This window comes from Terrapene carolina, unplaced genomic scaffold, assembly GCF_002925995.2.
Source record: "Terrapene carolina triunguis isolate 2854851 unplaced genomic scaffold, T_m_triunguis-2.0 Scaffold198, whole genome shotgun sequence".
In the NCBI taxonomy this organism is placed as follows: Eukaryota; Metazoa; Chordata; order Testudines; family Emydidae; genus Terrapene; species Terrapene triunguis.
Window position 1 is genome coordinate 5,217,531 of NW_020664549.1, and position 12,416 is coordinate 5,229,946.

Consider the following 12,416-nt stretch of genomic DNA (forward strand, 5'->3'; position numbering starts at 1 on the left):
CAGTTATGGGGCTATAAGTAGAGAGCAGCCCAAACCAACTCCCTGCACCTGGATTCTGGGGAGGCTTAGACCCGGATCTGAAACTTGCGCCCCGTCTCTAGCTACTGAGGCCGTTGCCTTGGGGGATGATGGAATCCACTAAGCATGGCTCTTTTATCTCTCGCTCCCCCCACACCTCCCAAAGTCGGTGGGCGTCTTTCCACTGATTTTCAATGGAAGCTGCATTAGGCCCATAATTCCAGACATCAGAACTCCTCAGTGTCATTACACCTGGATTTCACAGCTGCCTGGTACAGGGCCCCCCATCTCCTCTTGTTAAAGCCAATGGCACAATGCCCCTCGACCTCCGCGGAAGCAGGACTGGGCTAATACGCAGTATCGTGCAGGGTGAAGTTCACCCCTTGTGCCGAAGAGTCACACGAACCCTACGCAGCACTTTCTCTCATTCTGAGGGCTGGAGGGATGCCTAGTCGCTGTGCTGACCCCTCTGCTCAGGGCTGAATGTCACCTGCAATGTGCTTTACAAAGGAACAAGCTCATCCTTCTCACTGAGTCAAATGGAGCAGCCATAGTCACCCACCGGCAGCCCACGCACATCGAGGAGCCTTGGCCCCATTTCCTTGGCAGCGGGGAAGGTGGGCCATGCAGCTGAGGGGACGTTACCTTGCGTTTCAAGATTTTCACACAGTTCTGATTTGGCTTCTCCGTTGGGTCGGAAACCTCCCTTCTGAGTGAATTTGTTGGACATGGTGGCGGCCGTCACCACCGCCTTGAGGCTGCGTTTGCGCTTGGGGACGTTCTGCTCCGGGTGGAAGAGGATGATGTACACCTTGGGCATGTAGAGCATGCCCAGCGAGACGGAGGCGCTGAGGCTCACCGAGATGGTCAGCGTCATGGTCTGGATGTACATCTGGAAGACACAAGGTAACGCGCTCAGGCCTGCGAACCCCTTCCCAGACATGTTCATCCCCCCTCCCCTCTGCAACTGCCTCTACGTCGAGAAGCATCCAACTAGGGACAAAGACAACTGAGAGGAGAGGGGGAATGTGGATAAAAAGGTGATGGAGCAATCAGTTGGGGTTGGAAACGAGGACGGATGGAGCAGATGGAGATCTGGAATAAGGCTAAATGGTAGGAAATAGGAGGGATGGAAGGTCAAACGAGCAAATGAACAATGGGATGGATACAAACATTAAAGATGGCTGTTTTGATGGGTGGGTGGGTGGATGGAAAGTAGGGCTACAGAGGATGTGGGGTGTACAGACAGGGGGGAATAAAGGGAAAGGATGAGACGGAGAAGGGTTTCTGCTGTCTAAAGTAAGGATCTTGCATTTTGGTGGATCTGTTTTCCATAACCACCTCTTACAGGGCAGAGATTAGTCTTCAGACTAAGGCCAGGAACAGGTCTCAAGTGCTCCAGTATAAACCTGGAGTAACTTAAGTGACCTCAGCACAAACATATAAAATACAGGAAGCAGCCATGTAAGCTTCCCCCCACACCCACCCATATGATCACCGCAACGTGCCTTAATGCTCTGGCAGGACTGCAGGTCAGCTTGCACAGAAGTGGCAACCAGCGGTGAAAGGCCCCTTATCAAATTGAGCCCTCCAGCTCTTCTCCAGAGCAGGACGCAAGACATTTCAGCTTCCACTCCGCATGCCTGTGTTGTGTTATTCATTGGAGCTGCTGGAAGGGGGTGGGGCGGGGGAAGAGTTGTTGGGTTTAACCTAGAGATGGGATCAGTCCATCCAATCAAAATGGGCATCTCCAGCGCTTTGCTGGAATGAGGGTGTGTTATGTTGTGCCCAGTTTATCAGAGTATTAGCAGTGCTGGGGTGGGATCAGTACCTCCGTCACTTCACCACGGGAGTCAGCAATGTGGACTCTGGGGGAGGCTGAGAGGGGGGGTGCTGCTGGCGTGCGAATGGTTTCATTGCCCTGGGAACGTGATTGCACCAACAGGTTAGCATCCCCAGGGCTTGGTTCATCACTTCAGAGGAGTGGGGATAGGGGTGGGGAAGTCAGATCGAAATAGTTCAGCTATGAGAAGGAAACCGAGAGGGGAGGGGGGATACTTGAGGATCGAATGGGAGTCAGGACTGAAATCATTATGGGATACTTTGGGTGGAAGAAGACAGAGGTACAGATATTTAATGTGTGCATCGAAACACAGAAGAACATCATTTGCCTGCCATTGCGGGGGCTTCGGGCACAGGTGCACCTCAGTCCCTTCTCTTCTCTGTCTGTGGCACAGAACAGTCTAGTCTCCTGAGGACTGTCATTGGTTGGTCTAGTTTCCGATGTTGGGTTTAAGGTGCAGGCGCTGGGGGATCTTGCTGGCCTGTGATGTACGGGACGTCAGACTGGATGATCTGGTGGCCCCTTCTGCCCTTAAACTCTGTGACTCTATCTGGCCTCATCTCAGGGGCCAGCGTGTAGGAAAACAACGTATCATTTTGCACGCTACTGATGAAGGCATGGTCGGGTAGCTACTGCAGGGCTCTGGGCATCAGGACTCCAGGGTTCTATTCCCATTTCCGACACTGACAGGCTGTGTGATTGGAGGCAAGCTGCTTTCCACTCACTGTACCTCCATTTCCCCCGTCTGAAAAATGAGGCTTCTGATCCTGGAACTTCCCCACTCCTCTAAGCCACTTTGTGGTTGTCAGATACACTCTAGTAGTGCAACGCATCGCTGGGCAGAAACCACCGACAGCCCTCCCCATACAGCATCAGTACAGACATAGCAAGCCGACTTGTCAAGGCATCAGTGGCAAACAAAGTTTAGAAAGCCCTAGAATCACTCAAGAGAGAGACGCAGAGTCCTCCCGCCCACACACCTCCACTACACACATCCCCTCTCGGAACAAGACTCTTAAACCCACGTCTGCACATACCATTGGCAACAGATAGGGGCTCAGATACCCCTGCGAAGGGCATGGTATGGAAACCTGACTACAGAAACACATACATGTCCCTCCAGCACCCACATGCTCCCTTCTCCCCGTGCATATAGATGCGGCCCTGTCTTCTTTCAACAGGTAATTCTCATTCACCAGCTTGCTCCCTGAGCCGTTGGAATGTTAGTCACATATTACACACCGACGTAGCCTTTCTGCAGTCAAAACTAATTTCACGCTCACTGTCCAGGACTAACGGTGACAGATGTTTTGCAAAATGAAAGCCCATTAATCTGACTGTAGAATAATCCATTTTTCTATGGAAAGGGCTTGGCAGGCGCCTCGCGAGCTGGAGATGTGTCAATCAGTCGGCATCAAGAGGGGGAGCACCCACATCTGGCCCTATCGCAACAAGGGGGCAGGGCCGGGCAACCCCATGGCACCCCGGTTACATGTCCCTCCTCCCTGCTCAGCCCCCTTTTTGGCATCATCTTCCACTTTCATCTCCCCACCCCGACCACAAGTTCTGGATTTCAGGCCGGCTCCAGATTTGTTCCCGGCTGTGAACTCCAGTTGCTAACAAGGATTCAGACGAGGCTCAAGGCGGCTTTCCGACTTCACCCTCTGGCTCAGCGGCGGCATGGTGTCTGCTTTATAATCATTTCTCATGTGGATTTTAGCCCTGGCAATAGGCGTGAAGGTTGACAGCACTTAGACAGTGCAGTCCTGGTTGATGGCCCACGGATTAGGGCACTAGCCTGGACTCAGGAGACCCAGCTGCAGTTCTCTGCTTTGCCACAGATTTCCTGGGAAACCTATGGCAACTCAGGGTGCGAATCGCAAAGGTATTTAGGCACCTAACAATTAATGGGAGATAGGTGCCTAAATACCTTTGCGCATCCCACCCTTAGCCTGGCTGGGACTGTTGTAGGGTTCTAGGAGTCAGGACTCCTGGGTTCTATTCCCATTTCTGCCACTGACAGGCTGGGTGATTATGGGCAAGTCATTTCCCCAGTCGCTCTGTGCCTCAGTTTCTCCATCTGTAAAAATGGGTTTATAGCACTTCCCTATCTCACAGGGGTGTGGAGAGGAGAACTACACTAAAAATTGTGAGGTGCACAAATACAACGGTAAAGGGACTTTATAAGCACCTGAGAGAGAGAGAGATTAGCAGTGGCACTAGCTCACCTGCACTGATCTTTGACACTGTGTTTCAAACTGAGCTGGAGGGAGCCCCATATATGGGACAGAAAGGAGTTTGGTGTCCATGGCTCATGCACTTCTCAGCTTCTCTTCTGAGACAGCCAGGGTGCTGGGGGGTGGGGGGGGGTTGCGAGTGAGCCTGGCTGCTAGGACATGCAATTTCCATACAAAAGGGCCAAGAATTCCAAAATTCCCCAGGCTGTTAGAGCCCTGTCTGGCAGGCCGCTTTGGAAAAACCACCCGGTTAGGAAAAATTCTGCTTCTCTCTTGTATTTTCCCTGCCTCTCTTCCCCTCTTTTGGCTACTAAGGACAATTTTGCATGAAAAAGCATCTTCCATTTATCTGGTCCCAAAGCAGTTTAGCAGACTGGATAGGCCAAGACTGACTCTCGCCCCGGTACGTAGAAAACCAATGCCCCAGCATGCCCTGGGGGCTGCCATACAGGTTGGGGGCTGCCATTTTCCAGTGTGATTTAAAACCAAGGTCCTGACCACTCATGGTGATTACAGATCACATGGTACTTTTCACAGCAGTACAGGCGTTAACCCTGTGTGTTGCCTGAATACCAGTTTACACTGGTGCCTACATTCTTTAGGAACAGGATGGATATGAGTCAACTCATCTCAAATAGGGGCCATCAGACAGCCACCGGCTCGCTCCATTTCTGCTCACTACTGTCCTAGGCTAACACTGAACTGGTGATCAGATCCAGAGTGGGACTGGTGACAGGAATGGAATAATGCAGAACTTGGGGAGGAGGGGGAGTGAAAGCATCAGATAGTCATTTGAGTCAAAATTTTCACAAGTGGACAGCAATTGTGGCTGTCTCAACAGCCCAAACTGAGACACCTCGGGTGTGATTTTTGGAAGTGCTGAGACTCCCAGTGCCAACTGGATCCAAACATTCTTCCCTGGCTGCACTTTTCCTAAGGTTCCTGCTTTAGGCCCGCTCAGCTCACGTCCTAGATCTTGCTGGCCAGACAGTCACTGACACTCCTTGTAGAACCTCCCCTAGAATCCTGGTGTCCTGACTGCCAGACGCCTGCTCTGTCAGACCCCAATCCCTGTGGACCAGAGCAGTTCAGCTGATTGCAAACAAAAGCCCTGCCGTTCTAGCAATGTAGCCTGCGTGAGCAACGTTACCTCACTGTGGGGGTCAGCAGAAGGGAGGCACACCCGCAGCAGGCTCCAGGTACCTGACAAGGTTTGCTGAGGTCTGGACAGACGTGGAGCGGTGGAGATCATGAGCTTTCATTAATGCTCCTCTCGGCTCTCTCATCCATAATTCTCCCTTCGTGCTTGATGGATGCCTTTCAAAGGGATTCAGATCAGCAGAGATTCATTTTTGCTTCCAAGTCCTAAGACCCCAGGCCTCCTGGGCCAGAGTTCAGCAAACCTGACACTCCATATTGTTGCTGCAAACGGACAGCTGCAGCGGTGACTGGTTTTTGTTCCCCCTCATTTTCTCTCCAGACTCAGACCCAGCACAAGCATCGTGGTGGAGGCAGAAATGCAGCAATTACCGTGTTTCCTGCCTAGGCCTATATATCAACTCCCACCTGAATTTTAGACTCTTGGGTGTTAAGTGCAGATGGATGGCACTGGAGGTTAGAATCACTCAGGCAGCCTCAGTGCAAGCTTCCCACAACCAGTTATTTTGGTGCACCTCTTTCTTGGTCTGCAGCACCCTGTTACCACAGTCCTGGGCTCCCACACAGCTCTACCAATGCCCCTCAATCCTGACCAGCACTATCCCCTGTTATCCTGGCCCTCATTTAACACATACAGTTCTGCCAATGCACCTCACCGTCGACAAACAACTCCCCTTACCCCCCTAATCCTGAGCAGAGCCTGCCAGCCATGTCTTTGAACAATATGCTGGTTTTTGCAGACTAATGTCTACTGGGGATTAGACAGAGACCCAGCAAACCCATTCTGTTTGTGACCCAAAACACAGTTCATGGACCAAACTTTCTGCTCTGAGTTACACAGGTGTGGATCCAGAGGCCATCAAGTCGCTCTGGATGTACATCAGTTTAAGTGAGGAACAAACCTGGCTTCAAATCAAGCACCCAGAAAGGCAGGCAGGTTGGAAACCGATAGCGTCTGGAAAGATGTTCCACATATCTAACTCAGCAGTACGTGCCGGATCCCAAGTCCAGTGAGGCAAATGGGAAGACTCCAATTAATTTCAACTGGCTTGGGGTCAGATCATTGCAATAAAGGACAGGCCTGCTAAGACAGCAAAGTATGTTGGCTAAGGAAGAAAGAACAGATCAAGATCAACACACAGGCTGGAGGGGGAAGTGAGACACTATACAAGACCTAAGCCCTGCACTCAAAGTAACGAGGAGTGTGACTGATTTCCAGACGCTCTGAAAGACTTTCCCAGTGACTGATGAATCCCCATGAGCTCTGGTGATGCATATAATCCAATACTCTCTGAATGTCCCCCCCCCCAACACACACACACCGCAAACAACAACAACAAAAGGGGTCAGTACAAATTGCTACGTGTGTCATGTACAAAAGGGGACCCATGTCGAGATGACTGGAGCATTATCTCTGCATGCCAGGCCCATGTTGGGCTGTTAGCAGCAATTAATACAACAGGCAGGGGAAGGGGAAAACAAAAAGTTATTTGGATTCGCTAGCCATGAAGGACTCCAGGGGAAACAACAGCTTAATGATTTCACTGCCAGCCAGGAGCTGGGCGGTTGGACCAGGCTGGCAGCCTTAAAGGGACGCTGTCAAGACAGACATCATGGGCCACATCCCCACCTGCTGTAAATGGATGTAGCTCCATTGCACGGAAAGGGTCAGATTGATTCCCCCAGCTGGTTTAAATGGATTGAATTCCATTGTTGCCCAGGGCCCTGAACCCCAGCTGGTATCAATCAATGTACGTTAGCTGCTGGTCTGATTCTACAGGCCACTTTCTGCTCATGCTTACCCCACTGCAAATCCCGATTCATTCCCTTAAAGTCAAGGGGCCTGATTCTCCTCTCACCAGTGTAACTCCATCCACTCCAGTTTCACCTACACCAGTGAAAGCAAGAGCAGACTCAATAGATTTATAGCAGTGTAACTGAGAGCAAAGTTTGCCCACCGGGACCAAACTTGTGCTTGGTGGCACTCCCCATTGAGCTCAGGGAGTCATTTGGCCCCGTATTGCTAATAACTCCTTAGTCGACCCAGATGAAAGGATTTTAAAGCTGTAACTAAAGAATCCCTTATGTTCTGGAACACTGTTTGCATCCACTCCATGTGGGGCAGCTGCGCTGGTCAACTACATTTGCATTCAGAATCCTTAGGCCAAATCCTCAACTCGTATAAATCAGTGTAGCGCCGCTGACCTTTTTCTCTGTTGACTTGGGGTGGCCAAGACGGGGCATGCTGTTCAAGGAGAGCGCATGCAATTATGGGATTGTCAGTATTATTTTGTCTCCCACGCCGTACCTCTGCTAACATTCGGTTTGCTTCTTTGAGCACCGCTGTGCCTTGAGCAGAGGTTGTCATTGTGCTGGCCACAACGATGCCCTGGTCTTTTTCCTGAGTGGTTACAGTTGCATTTAAGACTCAGCAAAGTGTGGGACTAGTTCAAGCTATTCCCTCTAGCACACATCACCTTGCATTTGTCTCCTCCGGATTTCATCTCCTAGCCTGCTGGCCTTTCACCTAGCTTTATAAGAGCCCTCTGAAACTCCCCACTGTCCTCTCTAGCCTTGATCAACATCAGTAACTTTGTCTCCCCTTCCTGTTCGCCTCCTTTTCCAGATCAATGATAAATATATTAAACAACACTGGACCTAGCACAGAACCTTGAGGCACCTTGCTGGTAACCTTCTGCCATACTGGAAATTGACCAGTAATTGCTAGCCTTTCTTCCCTGTCTCTTAGCCTGTTTCTGATCCGCGACTTTGCTTCCCACTCCGGGACAACTTAGCTTCCTTAATAGCCTCTTGGCAGGAACTTTGTCCGAGGCTTTTAAAAAGTTATATCTTCCAATTCTCCCTTATCTACTGTTTTGACGACAAACTCAAAGAACTCAGACCCCTCTCTGGCATAGGGCCTTCTGGATCATGACCAGCCCCCTTGAGTCGAATGTTGAAGCAAATAGGCAGCCAGGGCAGAGATCGGGGTGCCGGTGTCTTGTACTCAGAGTGACTCAGCCCACAGAGATGAGCTGCTGCGGTTGCTGCATTGAGCCAGTCGAAACTGGCCTGGGCTCTTTTCAAGTGCAACCCGGAAGACTGTGCATTGAGTTGATCCAGCCTGGGGGTTTTAAAGGACTGGAACACTGCCGTGAGGTCAGCCAAGTCACAGCCTGCGGATGAATCGCAGATGAAACAAACCACATTATGGGCCAGTCCAAGGGGATCCAAGAGCTGCACTGAATCCAGTAGGATACCAAGGCTGCAAAGCCTCTGAGTGACTTACCAAGAGCAGGTGCCGCCCACCCTTCCAGAGCAGGGGTTCTCAACCCAACATCCTGAACTGGTGCCAGGGGGTCATGACCACCATGCCCCTCTCACATTGTTAAATGGGAGCATGATCCTGGCTAGATGGGGAGGGGTGTGTCCCCCTGTATGGAAAAAGTGGAGAACCATTGCTCTAGGGAATGTGTCCGTGGTTAAAGCAGGAGACCTGGGTTCTGTTCCCAACTCTGCAGCCTGGCTCTGCGCCTCAGTTTCCCCACCTGTACAATGGGAATAAAATCCTGACCTACCTCCCAAGGGGAGCATGAAACTGGATTAATTAAAGGGAGGGCCACAGAGGGAGCCTATGGGAGAGCTGGGAATGGCACCCCAGCTATATCTACCACCCGTATATTTGTGTGGTGACCGCGTGGTTCAGAGCCGCCTTACCTAGGGGCCTGAGATCTTTTGATGTGCCTGCCTACATCATCCTCTATGTATCCAATAAGTGCTGGCTGCACCCAAGGAGGCGGGAGAGCAAAGGATCCCATCTCTGATCCCATCCCAGACCATGATGTAGTTTAGAGTAGCCTCAGGGATACTCTAAATTAGATCAGGCCCTCCCAAGGGTCATTAATGCAGCCGGGGATCATTGTATCAAAAAGGCACCCCAGCCATGCCCCTTCCTTCTGGCCACTTCCCTTGGGCCAGAGCCTTGGAAGGGGGTAGCCAAGCCAGTTAAGCAGGAATGGCACCAAGAGGCCACACAGCAACCCAGCCACTGGGAACATTCAAACAGCCATGTCCTCTATTTTTACCTGGCTCAGCCCTGTTCTCCTTCCCCTCCCCCTCCCCTGTGCTCTCTTCACTCAGCCCAAGCCCCTTGTCTGGCTGCCGCCCCATCCCATTCTGCCCTGCTCCCTTGCCAGTCCCAGGGCCTTTCTCCAGGTTGCACTCCCCTCCGCAACCCTATCTGCCATACCATCTCCCGCCTTCCACAAACCATCCTTTTCCAGGGGGCTCGAAGCTATGAGCCTCTTAAACCTTTACACACAGAGAACATTAGAAACAAACAGCAACAAAATGATGTTGCCTCCAAGCCATGAACACCAGCCTCCTAAGGGCTTGAGCTAAAGCCCACTGACTTCAATAGGAGTCTTCCCATTGGCTCCAATGGAGTCTAGATCCAAACCTAAGTGACTGCATAATCCCCCTGCACTCTTCTTGGTCACGGAGTCATAGATTTTAAGGCTAGAAGGAAGCATTGTGTCTGACCACCTGCAGAACACAAGTCACATCACTTCCCTGAATTAATTCCTGCTTTAGGCCCAATAGCAGCAGTTAAACGAAAATAGTCTTTTAGGAAAAACATCCAATCTGGATTTTAAAACTTCCAGCGTTGGAGAATTCTCCACAAACCCTGCTAAGTTGTGCCAATGGCTAATTCCCCTCCCTGCTAAAAAAAATTCCACCTTATCTCTAGTCTGAATTTGCCTTGCTTCAGCTCCCAGCCATTAGCTCAGCTCCCATAGTCCCCATCGCCTGGCCAACTGCACAGCGCCCATCTCTGGTGCTGCTAATCCGCTGCCTGTCACCAGCACTCAATTCACTTTAAAAGCTGCAGAGTAGTCAGATGGCCTCAGATCTAGTGTAAATGGGTGCAACACATGGGAGGTCAAATGGGGACACAGGCATGGTAGGAGGTTGAGCCAGGGGAGCTAATAAGTGGAACAAATAGTTAAATCTCCACTGGATGCTTTTACATGGATACCCATCCATCAAATCCTTTGCATCATTACCCCTCTGAACCCATCCCTTAGACATTCTATCTTGGGGCTCTGGTGATATGGACAAGCCACGCGAGAGTCCCTTTCATGATCCCATTGACAGAACAAGGAGTAATGGTCTCAAGTTGCAGTGGGGGAGGTTTAGGTTGGATATTAGGAAAAACTTTTTCACTAGGAGGGTGGTGAAGCACTGGAATGGGTTACCTAGGGAGGTGGTGGAATCACCATCCTTAGAGGTTTTTAAGGCCCGGCTTGACAAAGTCCTGGCTGGGATGATTTAGTTGGGGATTGGTGCTGCTTTGAGCAGGGGGTTGGACAAGATGACCTCCTGAGGTCCCTTCCAACCCTGATATTCTATGATTCATTTCACCAAGAGCCCTTGTGCAACAAACAAGTGGCCACTTTTATCCTCTTCTCTTCGTCTGTGAAAGCAAATGTGATAAACAGAGAAATTTACAATGACTCTGCTCTTCGGCTTGTGCCTTATCGGAACAGGAAATTGTCTCATTCTTTAGATCCTCTGTTATTGCTATTTCTGTAATCCGCCGGGATCTGCAGGGATAAGAGGCTCCTTTGAGAAAGGGCTCGGGGACTTGTTATAACAATATGCCGCCTCCATCCAAAGTTGTAGACACAGGGTGAGAGGGGGAAAAAAAAAAGGGTAAAATAAAATTGAGATCTCATCTGACTCCTTCAGTAGAAAACAATGAGCCAGCTTGGCTCGCGTAACTCCGATGGGACTTGAGCACAGATGCTTTGAGGAAGCATCTAGGGTTTAATCTCAGCCACCGGCAGCAAAACACTTTTTGTGTGCGTGCATACCTCCCCTACCCCCCCCCCCATGAAGCCATTTTAAGGAGGCATCCTTAGATCTGGGGGGTGCTATATTATTTGTGTTGTGGTAGCACCTAGAGGCCTCATCTAAGATCAGGGCTCCACTGTGCAAGGCACTGTTCGTACACCCCTCCTAAGAGATGGTCCCCTACCCCAATGAGTTTACAATCAGAACAGATGAAGGATTATCATCCCCAGAGGCACATGAATGCTAAGTGATGTGCCCAAGGTCACACAGGGAACCCATGGCAGAGCTAAGAACTGAACCCCTGTTTCCCAGGCCGGCACTGTAACCTCAAAGCCATCCTTTCTCTCAGCTTCCTCCTTTGATGGTAGTAGACTCCAGTTCCACCATCTATACCTGCAACGGAGGGCCCAAGGTTGAAATAGCATTCTCAGTAAGCCTTGGTTTAGCGTGCAGAATGGCAGAGGCCTAGATCCACAGACAGATGGGCAGAGGGCTAAGGTGCGATAGCAGCAGCTGCTCCGCACAGGTGGTATGTATGAGCACTGGGTGTAGCTGGGGAACCCAAAGGGTCACACGGCCAGGCAGGGCAGAGCAGAGAGCTGTGAGGCACAGGCTCCAGGTTCACGTGCTGTTAGACAGATGCAAAGATAAGAAGGAAAGAACTTCTTTGTTTAAACACAAGCTCCTGTGGAGAAGAGCTCGCCGGCCGTCACTCCGAACTTGAACAGAACTCCACGACTCTGGGGGGCGGCCAAAAAAGCTTCATTAACATTTTTTGCCCAGTTGGGCCCAGGAGCGTGCAGAAGACTGGTCTACGCGCGTCTTCTGCCCCCAGCTGCAGAGCAAAAAGAGATGCAGGGCCCGGTTTCCCACCTGGGTGTAACGGTGGAGAAAGCAGAGATCCCGGGTTGGAGGCGAGAGGAGACTCAGGCCCCTCGGACGTTTGGAAATGCTCAGGGAAGCGCTGGTGCAGCATCTGAAATTCAAAGTGCTTTATCTGAGGAAGCAAAGGGAATGTCGGCCCCTGCCGGGATTTAGCTGTGAAATTAAAGCATGGGCAGAGGGACTGTCAAAGAGATGCCAATTTTGACCATCTTCCGACTGGGATTGTCGAATGGAAACTAAGGGAGTTAGGCACTCTGTCTTCCTTCATCTCCTGTGGAAATATCAAGTTAGTCTCCCTTCATCCATACCAAGCAGGTGCGTCCCAGAGCCGACCGTCCCCAGCAGGGGAGCGCACACATGAAGGAAACTGTTCTCTTACAGGTCAGTGGCTGCAGAGGGAGTGGGTACACTTTGACGAG

The 12,416-nt window shown here is 51.0% G+C and overlaps 1 protein-coding gene across 1 annotated transcript in view; it reads right to left on the reverse strand.

The window, feature by feature from the left end:
• Positions 1 to 553: 553 nt before the first annotated feature.
• Positions 554 to 12,416, reverse strand: part of LOC113407098 (metabotropic glutamate receptor 4) — a 167,946-nt gene continuing 156,083 nt past the window's right edge. The window contains exon 9 of the mRNA XM_026655143.1: positions 554 to 910. Coding sequence (XP_026510928.1) covers positions 554 to 910 — 357 coding nt within the window. The remainder of the gene's footprint in view (positions 911 to 12,416) is intronic.